At 43.8% G+C, this 19,952-nt stretch overlaps 1 protein-coding gene across 1 annotated transcript; it reads left to right on the top strand.

Moving 5' to 3' along the window:
- The first annotated feature begins 378 nt into the window (after window positions 1-378).
- On the top strand, window positions 379-3,592 carry LOC138366426 (golgin subfamily A member 6-like protein 2). Its single transcript, XM_069327473.1, has 2 exons — window positions 379-1,205; window positions 3,355-3,592. The coding sequence occupies exons 1-2, from the start codon at window positions 379-381 to the stop codon at window positions 3,590-3,592; spliced, it is 1,065 nt and encodes a 354-aa protein (XP_069183574.1).
- Window positions 3,593-19,952: the final 16,360 nt, after the last annotated feature.

Genomic DNA, 19,952 nt, shown 5'->3' with positions numbered 1-19,952 from the left:
AGGTCATCCGCATCAACCTCTTTTGCTAACTAGGGCAGGAAAGCAGAGCCATTTATCGCTGCCACGCCACCACCAACAGATGGTGTTGTCCACGTAGCGTCCAATATCAGGGTAACTGAGGTGCCGACCCATAGATGGCGCCGAAATCGCCACTCCATACTCCAATGAAGGGTTGGATACTGTAACAACCCTCTACCCCAGTTATCCTCTAGATATCCTCCCTAACCCCCTCCCCCACCATCTTCTAGATATCCCTCCTACCCCCCGCCATTTTCTAGATATCCCCCCTACCCCTCGCCATCTTCTAGATATCCCCCCTACCCCTCGCCATCTTCTAGATATCCCCCCCCCCTACCTCCACCTTCTAAAACAATAACTATGACACCTCTTAAATTAGGTCATCATCAGAAGAAAGAGTCAAGTCAAAGTCGTTGTATCACTTTGAAGATCTATGAGGCCCAGGAGCTAGGATATGAGGACCAGAATATGGGGTATGAGACCCAGGAGCTAGGATATGAGGACCAGAATATGGGGTATGAGGCCCAGGAGCTAGGATATGAGGACCAGAATATGGGGTATGAGGCCCAGGAGCTAGGATATGAGGACCAGAATATGGGGTATGAGGACCAGGTGCTGGGATATGAGGACCAGAATATGGGGTATGAGGCCCAGGAGCTAGGATATGAGGACCAGAATATGGGGTATGAGGCCCAGGAGCTAGGATATGAGGACCAAAATATGGGGTATGAGGCCCAGGAGCTAGGATATGAGGACCAGAATATGGGGTATGAGGACCAGGAGCTGGGATATGAGGACCAGAATATGGGGTATGAGGCCCAGGAGCTAGGATATGAGGACCAGAATATGGGGTATGAGGCCCAGGAGCTAGGATATGAGGACCAGAATATGGGGTACGAGGCCCAGGAGCTAGGATATGAGGACCAGAATATGGGGTATGAGGACCAGGAGCTGGGATATGAGGACCAGAATATGGGGTATGAGGCCCAGGAGCTAGGATATGAGGACCAGAATATGGGGTATGAGGCCCAGGAGCTAGGATATGAGGACCAGAATATGGGGTATGAGGCCCAGGAGCTAGGATATGAGGACCAGAATATGGGGTATGAGGACCAGGAGCTGGGATATGAGGACCAGAATATGGGGTATGAGGCCCAGGAGCTAGGATATGAGGACCAGAATATGGGGTATGAGGACCAGGTGCTGGGATATGAGGATCAGGAGCTGGGATATGAGAACCAGGTGCTGGGATATGAGGGCCAGGATTTGGGATATGAGGACCAGGAGCTGGGATATGGGGACCAGGAGCTGGAATATGAGGGCCAGGAGATGGGATGTGAGGATCAGGAGCTGGGATATAACGATCAGGAGCTGGGATATGAGGACCAAGTGCTGGGATATGAGGACCAGGTGCTGGGATATGAGGACAGGGAGCTGGGAGATAAGAACGGAGTGAGAGTAACGGGTTCTAACCATTTGGACCACTGGGGATCGAACGCCGACCCTGATAGCGGGTTCAGCAATCTTACACACAGGGGTAAAGCTATCATAGACAGAGGGTTAAGCTATCATACACAGTGGGTTAAGTTATCATACACAGAAGGTCAAGTTATCATACTCAGTGGGTTAAGCTATCATACACAGAGGGTTAAGTTTTCATACACAGAGGGTTATCATGCACAGTGGGTTAAGTTATCATACACAGAGGGTTAAGCTATAATTCACAGAGGGTTAAGTTATAATACACAGAGGGTTAACCTATGATACTCATGGGTCTAAACTATCATACACATAGGTCTAAACTATCATACACAGAGGGCTATGCTATCATACACAGAGGGCTATGCTATCATACACAGAGGGCTATGCTATCATACACAGAGGGCTATGCTATCATACACAGAGGGCTATGCTATCATACACAGAGGGCTATTCTATCATATATAGAGGGCTATGCTATCATACACAGAGGGCTATGCTATCATACACAGAGGGCTATGCTATCATTCTAGAACATAGTATACAAACAATTAAGTTATCATCCACAAACGGCACCGGGGGCAGGATTCCCTACACATCATGCCACTTACAAAATCCTCAAGCACACACACACACACACAAAAATCTCGTCACATAAAATCCCTCATTTTCGCTCTCGTCATTGGTGGAAAATTCCTGCCCAGAAATGAAGGAATTGAGCTCTCAGGGATCCTATCGGAATTTCTGATTGGCCAATTACGTCGTTGGCATGTAAAGATGGAGGGGGATGGGAGGGTGGGGAGGGGGGGGGGGGGTGGGAACTGCCATATGTCTCCCTCATTGACTCGAATGGTAACATCTGTTTATTATGTAGAGGGACAGAGAGGGGCTTTGATTTTGAGAGATTTTGATAATTATTTGGTGGTGTCACGCGTCGCTCACCTTGGGTTACATGTTACGTGGGTTACATGTTACGTGGGTTACATGTTACGTGGGTTACATGTTACGTGGGTTACAGAGGATCATGCTACTGATCCTGTGCCTCCACACCGCGGGTCTATGCTCCCTCCACTGGGGTACCATCGACCACACCCAGGGAGCTCTCCAAGTCATGCCTCCAGTCCGGTCGCCACTACTTGACCTTGGACCCAAGGGAGAGAGGAGAAGACCCAGCGCACACACTGATCGAGCTCAATCCTGCACTGTGCAACACCCCCATCGGGCCGGCCCACCCACACGTGCAAAGTTTTGCCGGAACTCCGGCCGTTACTAAGTTCTCACCTTTATTTCCAGGTCGCCAGCTGGGTAATCTTCTCAGCGTCCCGGCAACACTTTTATTTCAAATGTAATACCGTGTTGCCAGCCAAGGGTCTGTTTTCTATTTAATGCCAGTACTTGTGTGTTGCAAACTAATATATATTCACAATTCTCAATGAGATGGAGGAGACACATAAAAACAATGATAAAATAATAAAGTTTACTTAAGTACAAACTACAAACACATGAGAGATATATATGCATGAATATTAATGTAAATATATGATGGTGACAGTAGCACTCCTCTGGTGGCCGCCGGCAACTCGCATCAGCTGGGCGAGTGAGATCTTTGGCCCCTCACTGGGGGGGGGGGGGGGGGCGACTCCATCAGTGTAGTTCCACAGTCTTCCTGACTCCGCCACCCGCTGTCTTTACCAGGCAGTAGATAACAGATATGTGCTGCCCTACAGCCTAATCTACTCCTGTATTATCTAGAAATACTCTAGTAAGTACCTGTGTATACCACTAGGCCTATCTTGCTTAATTATCAAGGGATAATGGGAAGGAATAATGATCTACCTTAACATGTTCTGCCCTCAGATGCCTGGTCCGTAGTCCCTCACGTCATTCCTCGGCGTTCCGGTCGATTTACAGGTCCGTAGGCATTGTGAAGATCTGGGTCATCTCCGTGCTCACTCCCATATGTGGTCCCACTCCCTGGTCGCTGGCTCATCCAGTTGTCACTGCTCACTTTGTCTCCCTTAATCACCCCTTTACCGAGACCAAATACTCATGGATCCGACTGCGACTTCTCCCTTCCGAGTTCCCAGTGGCATGATCCAATTACAGCAGCTCTGAGCACCTCGGAGTTCCTCTGATGGCGAGCCACTCATTACTCTTCCATCGCCATTCCCGACTCCTCCAAGACTATCAGCTCACAGTCCTCGGCACCTTTAGGCCGCTGGAAAGGAGCTTCCTCGCACTCCCCTGAAGTGTTGTAGTCTTCTGTAGTCTCTGTGAACGTGCCAGGCTGCGTTACTTCGCTGTATGAGGCTCCTAGACCTCCAAACTTGAGAGCTCAACCAGCGCACGTCCGCTCTCGATGAAGCGCCAAGCCCTCTGCAACCTCTGAGTCAGGCCTCCCGGTGACGTCACAGCCCCCCAGGGGCGGGCTCTCATTGGTCACTCTCGTCACGTGACCACAGCCAGCCAATCGCCAGCCTGCTGGCGTCTTCACGTTTTTGGCGCACTTTTGTCCAAGCCATCACCATTTGCATGCACTAGGGGCGTAAGCCCCCTTAAAGCCAAAACTAAAATAAGAGTTTTATACTGGAAAAAGAACTGTTGCTAGCTGTTACCAATGTCAAACGAATCCCTGCATCTCAGGAAACTTGCAGGGTGTTAAGATATGAGTCTTCCCACTGGATAAGAGAAAATATAGGATAGGGCACCATAACATTGGTTAAAATGAATAACATGCACGAAGCTCTTGTCTCTGCTAGACAGTCAAAAAATGATAGCTTTTGCAATAGTTATTAATATAATTTTGTATAAATAATTAAAATTAAAACAATATGTTCTAAGCCTAAACTCTTCCATAATTCCTTTTGCGGCTCCCAGGGAAGGTTTAAATTATCAGTTGGATACCAGTTAGGTGTCTCTGGGATCCTTCCTTACTGTGTGCTGCTCATTGTACGGTTGGTTGAACTTTTGCGGTCCAGGATTCAATCATTGGTTGTCCAAGTGAATGAAATGTTATAATCTACATTATTGTGGTTTGCTGTTTTATAATATTGCTATTATTTTTTTAAATAATTAATATTTTTTTCAATATTATTATTATTATTATTGTTATTATTATATATTTTGCAGTTTTAATACATAACTCGTAATTTTATACATGCTGGAGCTGGACTTATTCGCCACAGTTATATGAAACAGAACAGATAAAACTGCATGTGTCAAGCTCTCATCTTGGAAGTCAGTATCGTTAACTTCTAGCCAGTAGGCTTGTGGTGAGTGGACGGTTGAAATTGAAGTCTAGATCTAAGATTATAGGTGCTGGCATGGGGTAGCTGTATGTAAAGTGGTCTGTCAACCACAGTAGGTGGTGTCCCAATAGAAGAAACTGTCTGGGTAGGTTCATTGTCATCATCTGCATCAGTCTCATCTTCTTATCTTGAGGTTATCTTGAGATGATTTCGGGGCGTTTTAGTGTCCCCGCGGCCCGGTCCTCGACCAGGCCTCCACCCCCAGGAAGCAGCCCGTGACAGCTGACTAACACCCAGGTACCTATTTTACTGCTAGGTAACAGGGGTATAGGGTGAAAGAAACTCTGCCCATTGTTTCTCGCCGGCGCCTGGGATCGAACTCAGGACCACAGGATCACAAGTCCAGCGTGCTGTCCGCTCGGCCGACCGGCTCCGGCTCATCAGCAGTTATTTTAGCTAACTTCATGTGGTCTAAATGTTCATTTATATACTCTCCTGTTAACAAATTCTTAAGTTTGTACTTGTTACCTTTGATAAGCTGTATTACCTTATATGGACCCCAAAAAATGTCTTAGTTAGCTTGTACATAGGGCCAGACCTGTGTTGGTCACGTACCATTACTGCAGATCCGACAGTTATCTTACTGGGCTTAGCTCGTGCATTCTTTGCTCGAGTGAACTCTGCTGTTGTCTTGGACAATTGTTCTCGTATTTTCTTGAAAACTAGTTGCATTTGGCTATGCTTTACTTTAACAAAATCATCTAGATTATACAAAGGAGTAGGGGGTACATTAGTCAATTCATTAGGGAGGATCTTATCCATACCATAAAGAATAGCATAAGGAGTATCTCCTATAGAAGCAATTAATTGAAGAATTTATGGCACACTGAATTAACAGTAATTGGGATGTGTTCATACTTTTATCAAAATTCAACATGACTCTCAAGGCATCTAACACTTTCCTGTTAGTACCCTCTGCTAAAACATTACTTGCTGGGTGATATGGCATAATACTACATTTCTTAATGTTATATAAATCACACAAGCTATTACTGAACTCGGGACCATTATCCAAAAGAAATGCTTTAAGCATACTATATTTTCAAGATATTTGGTCATGGAATGTAGTAATGCAGCACCTAAGCCTACATCACTAGCATCTGTGATCATAAAATCATAAAAGGAAAATCATAACCACATCTTCTGAGCTCCAGCGTTCTGTGCCCGAGTATTATAATTTGACATATTATTATAGCTGGGCTGGGTATTGTAATTATGTGAGTTCTCATAATGTCTTGGACACTCCGCTTCGCCATGACTGACCGTGGGAGCTACGAGGTGGGGATGTTCTTTGCTGAGCTCTACAATCTGCGGTGTGGTGACAAACTTGTTTACGATGCTTACAATATGGGAGCCTAGAGTTATTACAATGAGGAGACAGAGAAAATTGTCTAGGGATGATGATTTAGGAGCGGACCAACAGTCCCTTGCCAGGTAAAAGCTAGACACAGGAATATGTGAATAACACTTAAATTGTCAACATGATATGGTAATATTTAATGTAAAATACTGAAAGAATAAACATCAAATTAATGTATGGAGAAATATAAAAAAATTCTATTGTGCAAATCCTTAACTGCTGGAAAAACAATTATTTCTTACTTCTTTGAACTTCAAATTTGCGAATAACACTCAAGGAACACAATTAATACACAATGGGGTTACTGTGGAAAGCAGAATAAGTTGAAATGGCTCAGGAAAGCTGTGTGTGTGAAGTGGCTACCAGGTCCAATATTTAACAAATCACTGGAGGTGAATGACACACTAAATGAAGTTTATTATTCCTTAAAACACTTTTAATTCCTAGCAATGTTAAAGCTATCTACCCGTTACTTATCTCGGCAGTGCAGTACATGAGATTCAGCAGTAGTCAAACATGAAAATGGCATTAAGGCGTGTGAAGAGGCACATGTGGCATTTGTTTACGTCTGGGGCGACAGCAGCGTGACTTGTGGCAATGTTGAGAAGCTCGGGTGGAACCCCACAGTAGAGATGATGTCAGGAGAGCGACGATAATGGCGAAGGAAGCACAGTTGCTATGCAGGTGTACCTTACCTTGAGGTTACCTTGAAGTGCTTCTGGGGCTCTGTGAGGGGTCTGCCAGTTATGCCCCTTATGTGTAGTTTTGTACATGTACTTACGTGTACTTATGTGTAGGCAGAGGTAGCAGGGGCGATGTGAGTGGCGGTTGCTAGCGGTGGTCGAGGTGTGGCGCCACTAGTCAAACGTTATAAACGTCCACCAATTATTCATCAAATAACTGCACACACATCTGATGAGCAGTTGAAGCTGGAGACGACGATTGCAGTAGCTGGCAAACACACAGAATAATAATAATAATAATAATTTTTATTTAGGTAAAGGTACATACATAAAGAGATTTTACAAAGTTTGTTGGCTTTATAGATAGAGCTAGTACATACAATGCCTAAAGCCTCTATTACGCAAAGCGTTTCGGGCAGGCTTGTTGCATTTGGCTGTGAGTAGTGGAATATGGCGCGGAGGTCCGAAAATGGTGCAGGAAATTCAAAATGGCTGGCGCGGAAATTTTCCTCTCCCCTCACTGATGAACTGGCGTTCTCGCTGCAATATATTGTGCCTTACTTCTGAGAACGCTGACCTAGGGTAGTGGTTGATGGCAGGATCCCGGACTGGTACAATATAATGAATACTGACGAATGCGTGGGTGAAGCGGGTGGCGGCTTGGTGGTGGCGGGTGGTCGGTGGAGACACATGACGTTGTGAGCACTTGAGTTTCTTGCTCAGCACAAAAAATCTGAGTCCCAGTGCTGCTTCCAGTATTGGTTGCCGTTTGGCAGTTGATGGTACTTGCTTGGGGACTGGAGAGATTACACACTGTCGTTGCTTCAAGGGCTTCATTGGTGAGGCCACAAGATATAAATGGAGCCCCCGAGGTCCTACCTAACACTGGGTCTGTGAGATACTGAGGCCTACTTGAGAACGGGCACTGCCGCTCTGGCGTGTGACGTCATGGGCTAACTGTCTGTGATTGGCTATTCGCCAATCGTCAAACAGTTGAGGTTTAACATCTACTTGTGCTTGTCCATACTAACCCACCCTCTGCTTGTGCTTGCTCATCTTAACTCACTCTGCTTGTGCTTGTCCGCCCTAACCCACCCTCTGCTTGTGCTTGCTCATCTTAACTCACTCTGCTTGTGCTTGTCCGCCCTAACCCACCCTCTGCTTGTGCTTGCTCATCTTAACTCACTCTGCTTGTGCTTGTCCGCCCTAACCCACCCTCTGCTTGTGCTTGCTCATCTTAACTCACTCTGCTTGTGCTTGTCCATACTAACCCACCCTCTGCTTGTGCTTGCTCATCTTAACTCACTCTGCTTGTGCTTGTCCATCTTAACCCACTCTCTACCTGTGCTTGTCAATCCTAACCCACCCTCTGCCTGTACTTGTCCATCAAATCGGCTACCATCGTCTTTTGTACGGTCATGGTTGGTCGAGTGGTTAAGGTACCATGTACACCAGTTGCATAGTGCTCCTAGCTGTCTGGGTTCGAGTCACTTCTGGGGTGTAGAGTTTTCAGTTATATATATATATATATATATATATATATATATATATATATATATATATATATATATATATATATATATATATATATATATATATATATATATATATATATATATATGCAATTGACGATCACAAAACACTGATCATTTTATGCGGAAAATCCACAGAGAAATATGAAATGAGGTGAACGTTTCGGCTTTGTTAAAGCCTTTGTCAACACCAGACTGACTAAGGAGAAGGGAGAAGGGGGGAAGATATATAGGCCGACACCTGACCACCCCATCCCAAGGGTTGGTCAGGTGTAATTAACCAAAACAGGTATAGCTTAGCTTAGAATGGTCAAAGAGGATTAAGCGGTCAGAGAATAAGGATGAAAGATTAAAGAAAAGCCTCATGAACACACAATATATGAATATACAATTATAATGAGACATTGTAAGCCTCTCTATCAGAGTTGTTTCTTAAACTGTTGTGCAATATTATAACTTAAAAATGGATCAAGTTTGTACATTCCAGTACTAACATTAAGAAGATTTGGACACTGACTGATTAGAGCAGACTCAATCAAATTCCGTTCCACGAAATCCCCACAATTGGTAATGCTTTTTGCCCCATTCCAGTTAATATTGTGATCGCATAAACTCGTATGTAGATACAATGCATTAGACGTTTGGGCAGTTCTAATACTATAAGCATGTTGTGACAACCGCAATTGTAAGGACTTTCCTGTTTGTCCAAGGTACACAGAATCACAATCATTGCAGGGAATCGAATACACACAACCTGCTGTATCAGGGGAGTTTTTTATTAAATTGGATTTGATCGTACTATTAGTGAACACCAAATTTATATTAAGTTTCTTAAAAATCAGAGACAATTTTTCAAGTCCACTCGCATAAGGTACCACCAATGAGTTAATAATTTTTGGTTTCGCTTTAGGGACGTGATTATAAAACGTACGCTTGGCTTGTACAAACGAGAAATCCAAAAACCTCTTAGGATATTGTAAACTCTTCCCAATTTCATATATTTTAGCAATCTCTTCATCAAAAAACTCAGGGCTGCAAACCCTCAAAGCTCGTAGAAACATTCCTGAAAATACTGCCTGTTTAACTTTACTATGATGATTCGAATAAAAATGAACATACGACCCCACGTTGGTAGGTTTCCTATACACATTAAATTTGAACTTTCTAGTGACTCTATGAATCATAATGTCCAAAAACGTAAGAGTACCATTCTCCTCAGTCTCACAAGTGAATTTTATTGAAGGTACCAAAGAATTGAGTTCATTAAGAAAAACTATCTGGTCTTTGTCACACGGCCATAAGCACAAAATATCATCAACATACCTATACCAAACCACATTAGCCGGGATAATCCTGGATAAGATTTTTGTTTCAAAGAAACAAAAAACTTTTTGTCTTTGAAACAAAAATCTTATCCAGGATTATGCCGGCTAATGTGGTTTGGTATAGGTATGTTGATGATATTTTGTGCTTATGGCCGTGTGACAAAGACCAGATAGTTTTTCTTAATGAACTCAATTCTTTGGTACCTTCAATAAAATTCACTTGTGAGACTGAGGAGAATGGTACTCTTCCGTTTTTGGACATTATGATTCATAGAGTCACTAGAAAGTTCAAATTTAATGTGTATAGGAAACCTACCAACGTGGGGTCGTATGTTCATTTTTATTCGAATCATCATAGTAAAGTTAAACAGGCAGTATTTTCAGGAATGTTTCTACGAGCATTGAGGATTTGCAGCCCTGAGTTTTTTGATGAAGAGATTGCTAAAATATATGAAATTGGGAAGAGTTTACAATATCCTAAGAGGTTTTTGGATTTCTCGTTTGTACAAGCCAAGCGTACGTTTTATAATCACGTCTCTAAAGCGAAACCAAAAATTATTAACTCATTGGTGGTACCTTATGCGAGTGGACTTGAAAAATTGTCTCTGATTTTTAAGAAACTTAATATAAATTTGGTGTTCACTAATAGTACGATCAAATCCAATTTAATAAAAAACTCCCCTGATACAGCAGGTTGTGTGTATTCGATTCCCTGCAATGATTGTGATTCTGTGTACCTTGGACAAACAGGAAAGTCCTTACAATTGCGGTTGTCACAACATGCTTATAGTATTAGAACTGCCCAAACGTCTAATGCATTGTATCTACATACGAGTTTATGCGATCACAATATTAACTGGAATGTGGCAAAAAGCATTACCAATTGTGGGGATTTCGTGGAACGGAATTTGATTGAGTCTGCTCTAATCAGTCAGTGTCCAAATCTTCTTAATGTTAGTACTGGAATGTACAAACTTGATCCATTTTTAAGTTATAATATTGCACAACAGTTTAAGAAACAACTCTGATAGAGAGGCTTACAATGTCTCATTATAATTGTATATTCATATATTGTGTGTTCATGAGGCTTTTCTTTAATCTTTCATCCTTATTCTCTGACCGCTTAATCCTCTTTGACCATTCTAAGCTAAGCTATACCTGTTTTGGTTAATTACACCTGACCAACCCTTGAGATGGGGTGGTCAGGTGTCGGCCTATATATCTTCCCCCCTTCTCCCTTCTCCTTAGTCAGTCTGGTGTTGACAAAGGCTTTAACAAAGCCGAAACGTTCACCTCATTTCATATTTCTCTGTGGATTTTCCGCATATATATATATATATATATATATATATATATATATATATATATATATATATATATATATATATATATATATATATATATATATATATATATATATATATATATAATATCACATTCTTATAAAGCCACTATCACGCATAGCGTTTCGGGCAACGATTACTAACGTTTCCCTGGAATACGACCCAACAAATCGTTTAACAACCAGGTACCCATTCACTGCTGGGTGAACAGAGGCTACAGTTAAGGATTGGTGCCCAGTTAATCCTCCCCGGGCCAGGATACGAACCCAGGTTAAAGCGCTCCCGATACGCCGGACAAGTGTTTTACCACTGCACCACGGGGACCGCATTTAAATATTATCTTACCGGTTAATTTGCCATAAAATAAACGACCTGTTTTCAAACCAAAATTTGTTAAGTCAGGTTTTTAATGAGTATAAATCTATTTAAGTTATATATATTATATGGAATTGGAAATGCCTTAAGGAAATAGGGAATGGGCCGCGTTCTTGGCGAAGGTCAGAAGGCCGTAGAGGTAACTAACGCCTATGGGGAATGTCTAGAAGAACAGGGATTGTTCTGAGAGAACAGTAGAAAGTGAACAAAAAAAAACATACCATGGGGAGTTTGTGAAGGGTTTAAGGGCTGAGAAATTACCACGGGTAAAATGGAGTGTCGGGCGAGAATAATGAATAGTCAGGATCAATGATTCCAAACTTAGTCTTGGGAGTGAGGCCAGCACCGTCCCTGGGGGCTCAAGGGGGCCTCCAGGTTCTGTTTACAGGTTACACTCAACATGTTGTAAGGCGTGTGGGTCTGTCACGACCAACGACGCAAGTTCGAGTCCACCGCCCTACTCGTTGTTTGATTAGATATATTGCGTCATTGTATATTCCCCACGCCAGAATCCAGGAAGTTTTATTCAAAAACAGAGAATCCCTCCCGCCAAACACATACACCGAAACTACGACGCTGGTACAACGTTCGAAAAAGTTTTAACACATCCTAACCAGTTATAAGAACCAATATAGAAAGTTGTAACAACGTTCTAATACGTCATAAACACGTTAAGCCAAGATGTAACAACTTTATTGCAAGTTGTAACAAACGGAAAACACAGACAGTTTTGGTTTGTGTTTGCAGGGCTCAGCTTATGTCGCTGTATCTATCGACAACAGAAGACTGGACATCAGCGACATACATCACACCGAACCATCTATCAACAGCCAATCAACACCAATTTGCACACTGCAAACTTCGTGAACACGACGAACTAGAACATACAGGCCCATCCACCACGATTTTTGCTTCAGCCCGGCTGCTACTCAGCTAAATATAATCAAACCCCAACTTTTGTTCTTATAGTAATATACACCATTTTTCACCGATCTCTGGAAAATTAACAGAAAATTACTGCTATTCATAATTTGCCCGTAGTCGCACAAAATGGACGCGGGGCTCTCAGTCTCTAACCTTCCTTAACTCACTCCTGTCCTAAGAGTAAAGGGGTTTCGGAGTAAAGTAAGAGTAAAGAGTAAGAGTAAAGAGTAACCTCAGAGTAAAGGGGTTAATATTCTTTTCTTTTCGGTAGAATCTCGCACCACTGAGATTCTCTCATCGCTAATCATCCATGTATTAGACAATTATGTTTTTCATGAGAGACAGAGACCAAGACAGACAAAGAAATAGACAGAGGCAGAGAGACAGGCAGATTCATTGAAAGAGAGAGATAGTGACAGACAGACAAGCACAGAGACGGAGTGAGACAGACTGTTGGCAGATGGATAGATAGGTGGACTGATAGATGGATGGATAAATGGCTTGGTAAATAGATAGATGAATGGATAGAGTGATGGGCAGATGGGAGACAGACAGATAGACCCAAGATACTTGATCAACCAGGAGAATACCTGATCAACCAGGAGAATACCTGATCAACCAGGAAAATACCTGATCAACCAGGAGAATACCTGATCAACCAGGCTGTGATTCCTACGCCAGGCTGCGAGCAGCCGCGTCCAACAGCCTGGTTGACCAGCCCAGCAAAGTCCCTCCATTCATCCCTACCTCCCGAGGTAGAGAGAGACGGAGAGAGATAGAGACAGAGAGAGAGAGAGGGGGGGGGAGAGAGAGAGAGAGGGGGGGGAGAGAGAGAGAGAGGGGGGGGGAGAGAGAAAGAGAGAGAGAGAGAGAGAAAGAGAGAGAGAGAGAGAGAGAGAGAGAGAGAGAGAGAGAGAGAGAGAGAGAGAGAGAGAGAGAGAGAGGGAGAGAGAGAGAGGGGAGAGAGAGAGAGAGAGAGAGAGAGAGAGAGAGAGAGAGAGAGAGAGAGAGAGAGAGAGAGAGAGAGAGAGAGAGAGAGAGAGAGAGAAAGAGAGAGAGAGAGAGAGGTTTGTGCTGGGCTCCGCCAGGAGTGGTGTCCCAGGAGCGGGGGGGGGGATATCCCAGGGACTGTTGCTGGGATAAAACGTTTCCTCTCCATAAAACGTGTCCTCTGAGCCTTTATCCCATTGGTGACTGTGTTGTTATCGCCTCGTTACTGCCTCCAGCCTCGTTTGAAGTGCAAATCCTCGATGGTATCCAGACATTAGTCTGTCTTGTTACCTTCTCTGTCTGTCTGTCTGTCTGTCTGTCTGTCTGTCTGTCTGTCTGTCTGTCTGTCTCCTCTGTGTAAGCCTGTATGTCGAACTGCTCTCTCTCTCTCTCTCTCTCTCTCTCTCTCTCTCTCTCTCTCTCTCTCTCTCTCTCTCTCTCTCTCTCTCTCTCTCTCTCTCTCTCCCCACATCCCTCACCCACAATCGTTCCATTACTCTCTCCTTCAAAGGTTGTCCGTTCCTCTATTTCTCACATCATCCAGGGTTCGAGCCTTTCATACATCATCCTTAGCTCTCTTCTCACTGTGCTTCTTCTCTTCTCCATTTGCTTTTAATTCTGCTTTTTCTTCCTTTATTTTGCAATTTATTGATATCGTATCTCTATGTTATTTAAGTTAAAAATTTTACACCATTTTAACAATTATTATTTTTATTATTGTTATAATAGGATTTGTTATTATTGGTTCTTTTGGCTTACTTAATACGATGTTCTCGTTTCCTCGTTAATCCAAACTGAACATTGAACTTTCTCTCTCTGAGAGAAACAGAGACTTTCTCTCTCTGAGAGAGAGAGAGAGAGAGAGAGAGAGAGAGAGAGAGAGAGAAAGCTGCTTCGCTTTCTCTCGGGGAACAGTCTGAGGAACAAGGAATAGGAGTTAGGATACAAAGGAAGAGGGAGAGGAGGGACTTGATGTACTAGGGAGGTCAAGTGGTTTGTGATACAGAGGAGGAGAGTGAGAAAGGGATTCGGACACGGGGGAGAGGGGAGGGATATGGAGAGGGGCAAAGGGGAGGGCCAAAGGGAAGGGGGGGGGAGGGGGAAAACTGGGTGCAGGGATCAGGAACAGCAGCCGTCAGCCGGATATCGCGGATCTCCGTAAGAGCTCCGCAGTTTTCTCAAGATGGTGACAAAGGGTAAATGAGGAATATAAAAAAGTGGAGATGTGGGAACCGCACCAACTTTGGTGGGGTGCTTGCTGATAGCAAAGGGGGAGGGGGGTGGGCTGAGGGAGAGGGGGAGGGGGTGGCTTGGCTTGGCCTGGCTTGGCCTGGCTTGGCTCCGGTACTCTCTAGCGGGAACTGAAGGAGCTCATATTGCCCTCTAATCCGGCACTTAAATTCTCACCGGCTTGACACACTGTCACCCACCCTGACCCACACTGTTTTAGTGTCAGAGTGGTTGACAAATGGAATGCATTAGGAAGTGATGTGGTGGAGGCTGACTCCATACACAGTTTCAAGTGTAGATATGATAGAGCCCGATAGGCTCATGAATCTGTATACCTGTTGATTGACGGTTGAGAGGCGGGACCAAAGAGCCAGAGCTCAACCCCCGCAAACACAACTAGGTGAGTACAACTAGGTGAGTACACTCACCCTCAGACTCACCCTCACCCACCCTGACTCACATTAGGCAGTGATATGGTGGAGGCTGACTCAATAAATAAAGTCAAGTATAGATATGATAGAGCCCAATAGGCTCAGGAACCTGTACATCAATTGATTGACAGTTGAGAGGCGGGAGGAAAGAGCCGATGTTCAACCCCCCCAATGCACAACTAGGTGAGTACTGCCACCCGACCTGACAGTGACATTGCCGTGACGAATTCAAAATGAAACACAGCCGAAGGCAGACCCCTTGGTCCCGGGTGACAGTCGTCCAAGATGGGTAATTGTCTATGTCATAGACCAGAGAGAGAGAGAGAGAGAGAGAGAGAGAGAGAGAGAGAGAGAGAGAGAGAGAGAGAGAGAGAGAGAGAGAGAGAGAGAGAGAGAGAGAGTGAGAGAGTGAGAGAGAGAGAGAGAGAGAGAGAGAGAGAGAGAGAGAGAGAGAGAGAGAGAGAGAGAGAGAGAGAGAGAGAGAGAGAGAGAGAGGGAGAGAGAGAGAGAGTGAGAGAGAGAGAGTGAGAGAGAGAGAGAGAGAGAGAGAGAGAGAGAGAGAGAGAGAGAGAGAGAGAGAGAGAGAGAGAGAGAGAGAGAGAGAGAGAGAGTGAGAGAGAGAGAGAGTGAAAGAGTGAGAGAGAGAGAGAGAGAGAGAGAGAGAGAGAGAGAGAGAGAGAGAGAGAGAGAGAGAGAGAGAGAGAGAGAGAGAGAGAGAGAGTGAGAGAGAGAGAGAGTGAGAGAGTGAGAGAGAGAGAGAGAGACAGACAGACAGACAGACAGACAGACAGACAGACAGACAGACAGTCAGACAGACAGACAGACTGACTGACAGATAGACAGAGATTGATGGATAGATGAATGCTAAACCATGAATTGCATCTCTCAGAAGAAATAATTAATAGAATGGCGGGTATTCACAACAGATGAGTCCAAGAGCTGGAGCTCAACCCTTGCACACTCGCACACACACAACCGGAGACCCAACACCAGAGGCACACACCAGCAGGATAATGAGAGCAGCACACGCCATCTTATCTTAAGGTTATCTTGAGATGATTTCGGGGCTTTAGCGTCCCCGCGGCCCAGTCCTCGACAAGGACTTCTTTTTGTTACACCACACCCCCTGGAAGCAGCCCGTAGCAGCTGTCTAACTACCAGGTACCTATTTACTGCTAGGTAACAGGGGCATCAGGGTGAAAGAAACTTTGCCCATTTGTTTCTGCCTGGTCCGGGAATCAAACCCAGGCCACTGAATTATGAGTCCTGCACGCTATCCGCTCGGCAACCAGATCCCCAGGTGTGTGTGTGTTTGTGCGTGTGTAGCTGTAAACTCAGATGAGTCACAGAGATGTTAGGAAGTTTTCTTTTAGCGTGAGAGTAGTGGAAAAATGGAATGCACTTAAGGAGCAGGTTGTGGAAGCAAACTCTTTTCATAATTTTAAAACTAGAAATGTCACTGCTGTAACCAACTCGTGGCTAGAAAGACGGGATCCAAGAGTCAATGCTCGATCCTGCAGGCACAAATAGGCGAGTACAAATAAGTGAGTACATACACACACACACACCTGGGTGTCTGGTTCCCGAGCGGATAGCGTGCAGGACTCATAATTCTGTGGCCTGGGTTTGATTCCCGGACCAGGCAGAAACAAATGGGCAAAGTTTCTTTCACCCTTATGCACCTGTTACCTAGCAGTAAATAGGTACCTGGAGTTAGACAACTGTTACGGGCTGCTTCCTGGGATGTGTGTGTGTGTGTAGAGGAAAATGAGAAAAACAAGAAAAACAATTAGTTAGTAGTTAGTTAAAGTTGATTGACATTTAAGAGGCGGCCCAAAAGAGCAGAGCTCAACCCCCGCAAGAACAACTAGGTGAATACACCCACGCACACAATGAGATGTGGGTGCGCACTGTTATGATCTCTGCCTGCAGGAGTTACATTAGTTACATTAGTATGTTAGGCATGTTTTGATAAGGCAGAAAGCCTAAATAAGAGGACACAGATGAGAAAGCCAGCTAAGGGACGAGCGGTGCATCCTTCGACGCCAAGCTCCAGACTGAGGGCCGGCAGCCAGCTGCCTAGAGGGCCGCCCGGTTGGGCGGAGAATGGACCAGCCCAAACGTGGGGGAGTCCACACCCACGACGTTCGGGAGACAGAGAGATGTTGGATGGAAACATTAATTGTGTGATTTATTTTGTTTATGTATTTATAGACGAACATTTTTATTGGCATATCGGTGGGTTGCAGGTTTGTCCTCAGGAAGGAGTCGATGGGAATACTCTGAGGCCAGAGAAGAAGTTGATGATTGGAACTTCAAGCTTGTTGGGGTAGATGTTGTACTCTGTGCAAGAGCAAGCCCCATAGTGAGGAATTGGACCTCATACTGTGAGAAGAGGAGCAGTGAAGTCTCACATGTTTCTGCAGAATCAGTGGTGAAGTACCACTGGAGTCCAAGGAGAACTTCGTGGTGCAGCAGTCTGCAAGGGCTACAGTGGATCCTGGTAGATGAACCTGCAAGAACCTGATGATGTCAGGGTAGTGAACTTGCAGATGTGGGAAGGAACTTCTTGTTGACTACTTGTAGGAAGTTGGTAGAGTGCTTGATTGTCGTTAGCGTGCAAGACGCAGTGAAAGGTGGTTATTGGATATCATTTCTATGCCAAAGAATACCTATACTGAAGTTTACAGAGAGTTACAGCTATAGGATGGATTACCTACAGAGATATATATGTTCTAGGACTGATAGGATGATTGGTTATCATTTACTTATGCTGATGTTTATAGAGTTACAACTGTAGGCTGAATTACCTGCAGAGATATATATATGTTCTAGGGCTGATAGTGCCGTATTTATCTTGAAAGATTTAGCCACTTGGTGAGGTGGATAGTGTAAGTGGCGAGCCAGAAGTTGGGCGACCACTTGGTATAAGTGACTGACAGAGTCCTGATGGATTTGATCTGCAACCAGGTTATAATATCATAAAGTGTAGAGGTTTATATTCCCTTGTATTATATGTGAATGCTTTGTTTGAATGAATATGCTCTGTTTTGTTATTAAATCTGTGTAGTTAACAGGTGTTTGCCCTTGTCCTAGTGAGGCTTCCCAGAAAGTAGAAAAGAGAGAGAGAGAGAGAGAGAGAGAAAGAACCAAGAACCATAGCTGTGGACACAGTAGTACAGAGTAATATTTCAGAAAAGGGGATTGAGGAGATCATACCAAATAAGGAGAGAGTGGGGAGTCACGGTGGCTCGAGTGGGTGTGTGCACATGACAACGAGGTCAGTACTGGAGCTGCACCCCCCCCTAAACGTGTGACGTTGAACCCCTCTCCAAGAGCAGGAAGGGTACGGGGTGATCTCCTGACTAAAGTGCAAGCACTCTACGAAATTTTGGGTTTGGTGGTCCGTGAGGAAAGACGACCAACATCAACATCATCATAATAGTACCTTACCGACTAATTATTGGTTTTTACTAATTTGGATATTAGCTCCAGATTAGTTTAGCAGCTCACTATATCAGGTCCACTATATCCAGCCCTTCCTTCATAAGTGATAGTACATTGTAACAGTGTAAAGTACCAATATATAGTGAAGGGCCACCAGAAAGTACCAATAAATAGTGATAAGCCATCAGAAAGTACCAATATGTAGAGATGGACCACCAGAAAGTACCCATATGTAGTGATGGACAACAAAAATTACCAATATGTAGGGATGGACCACTAGAAAGTACAAATATATAGTGATGGACCACCAGAACGTATCAATATGTCGTGATGAACCAACAAAAAGTACCACTATGTCGTAATGGTCCAACAGAAAGTACCAGTCTGTAGTGATGGACCAAGAGAAAGTACCAGTCTGTAGTGATGGACCAACAGAAAGTACCAGTCTGTAGTGATGGACCAACAGAAAGTACCAGTCTGTAGTGATGGTCCAACAGAAAGTACCAGTCTGTAGTGATGGACCAACAGAAAGTATCAGTCTGTAGTGATGGACCAACAGAAAGTACCAGTCTGTAGTGATGGACCAACAGAAAGTATCAGTCTGTAGTGATGGACCAACAGAAAGTATCAGTCTGTAGTGATGGACCACCAGAAAGTACCCATATATAGTGATGAACCACCAGAAAGTACCCATATATAGTGATGAACCACCAGAAAGTACCAATATGTAGAAATAGGTCAATAATGGGGGGGTAGATGATTGGTCAACATGCATGTCATCGGTGGAGGTCAACACTGGCGGACAAATCTGATGGGCAATATACAAGGTTAAGCAAGTTACAGAAATCACAACTGAAGCAGCGCTCAAATTATCACCTAAGTAAGTCATTATCAAAACAAAAACTGTAATTATCTGTAATATTAATATTACATTGTGTTTTGTGTTTTGCATAAATTTATCGTTCATAATTTAAATAAATAAAAATGGAAATGTTCGTTTGTTCAAAATCGCTAATCTCCGAAAGTTCTTCACCGATTGCTTTGAAATTTTCACCCAACGTTCCATTCGCATCCGAGCGGGTTTTTATATACCTACTATATAGATGCCACCCCTGTGACGGGAAAACACATGTTTTTTTTATTAAATGTGTTTTTCCTGTGTTTTTCATGTGAGGGAAATCTTCGAAATTTCTTTACCGAATGCTTTGTAATTTAGACACAACGTTGCATTCAAATGGAACGTGTTTTTATATACCTACTTTATACATCCCTCACCTGTGACAGAAAAAAAAACATGTTTTTTTGAAAGACAGCGCCATCTGTTGCATGTAAGAGCAACATACACTAATCTCGTAAAGTTCTTCACCGGTTGCTTTGAAAAATTTTGACACAACGTTTCATTCGGATATGCGCATGTTTTGATATACCTACTACAGATGCTACACCTGTGATTGGTAAAAAAAAAAATTTCTTAAAAAAAAAAGCACCATCTGTTGCATGTAAGAGC

The sequence above is a fragment of the Procambarus clarkii genome, chromosome 19 (assembly GCF_040958095.1).
Source record: "Procambarus clarkii isolate CNS0578487 chromosome 19, FALCON_Pclarkii_2.0, whole genome shotgun sequence".
Lineage (NCBI taxonomy): Eukaryota > Metazoa > Arthropoda > Malacostraca > Decapoda > Cambaridae > Procambarus > Procambarus clarkii.
This window is presented reverse-complemented; position numbering and strand designations above follow the sequence as displayed.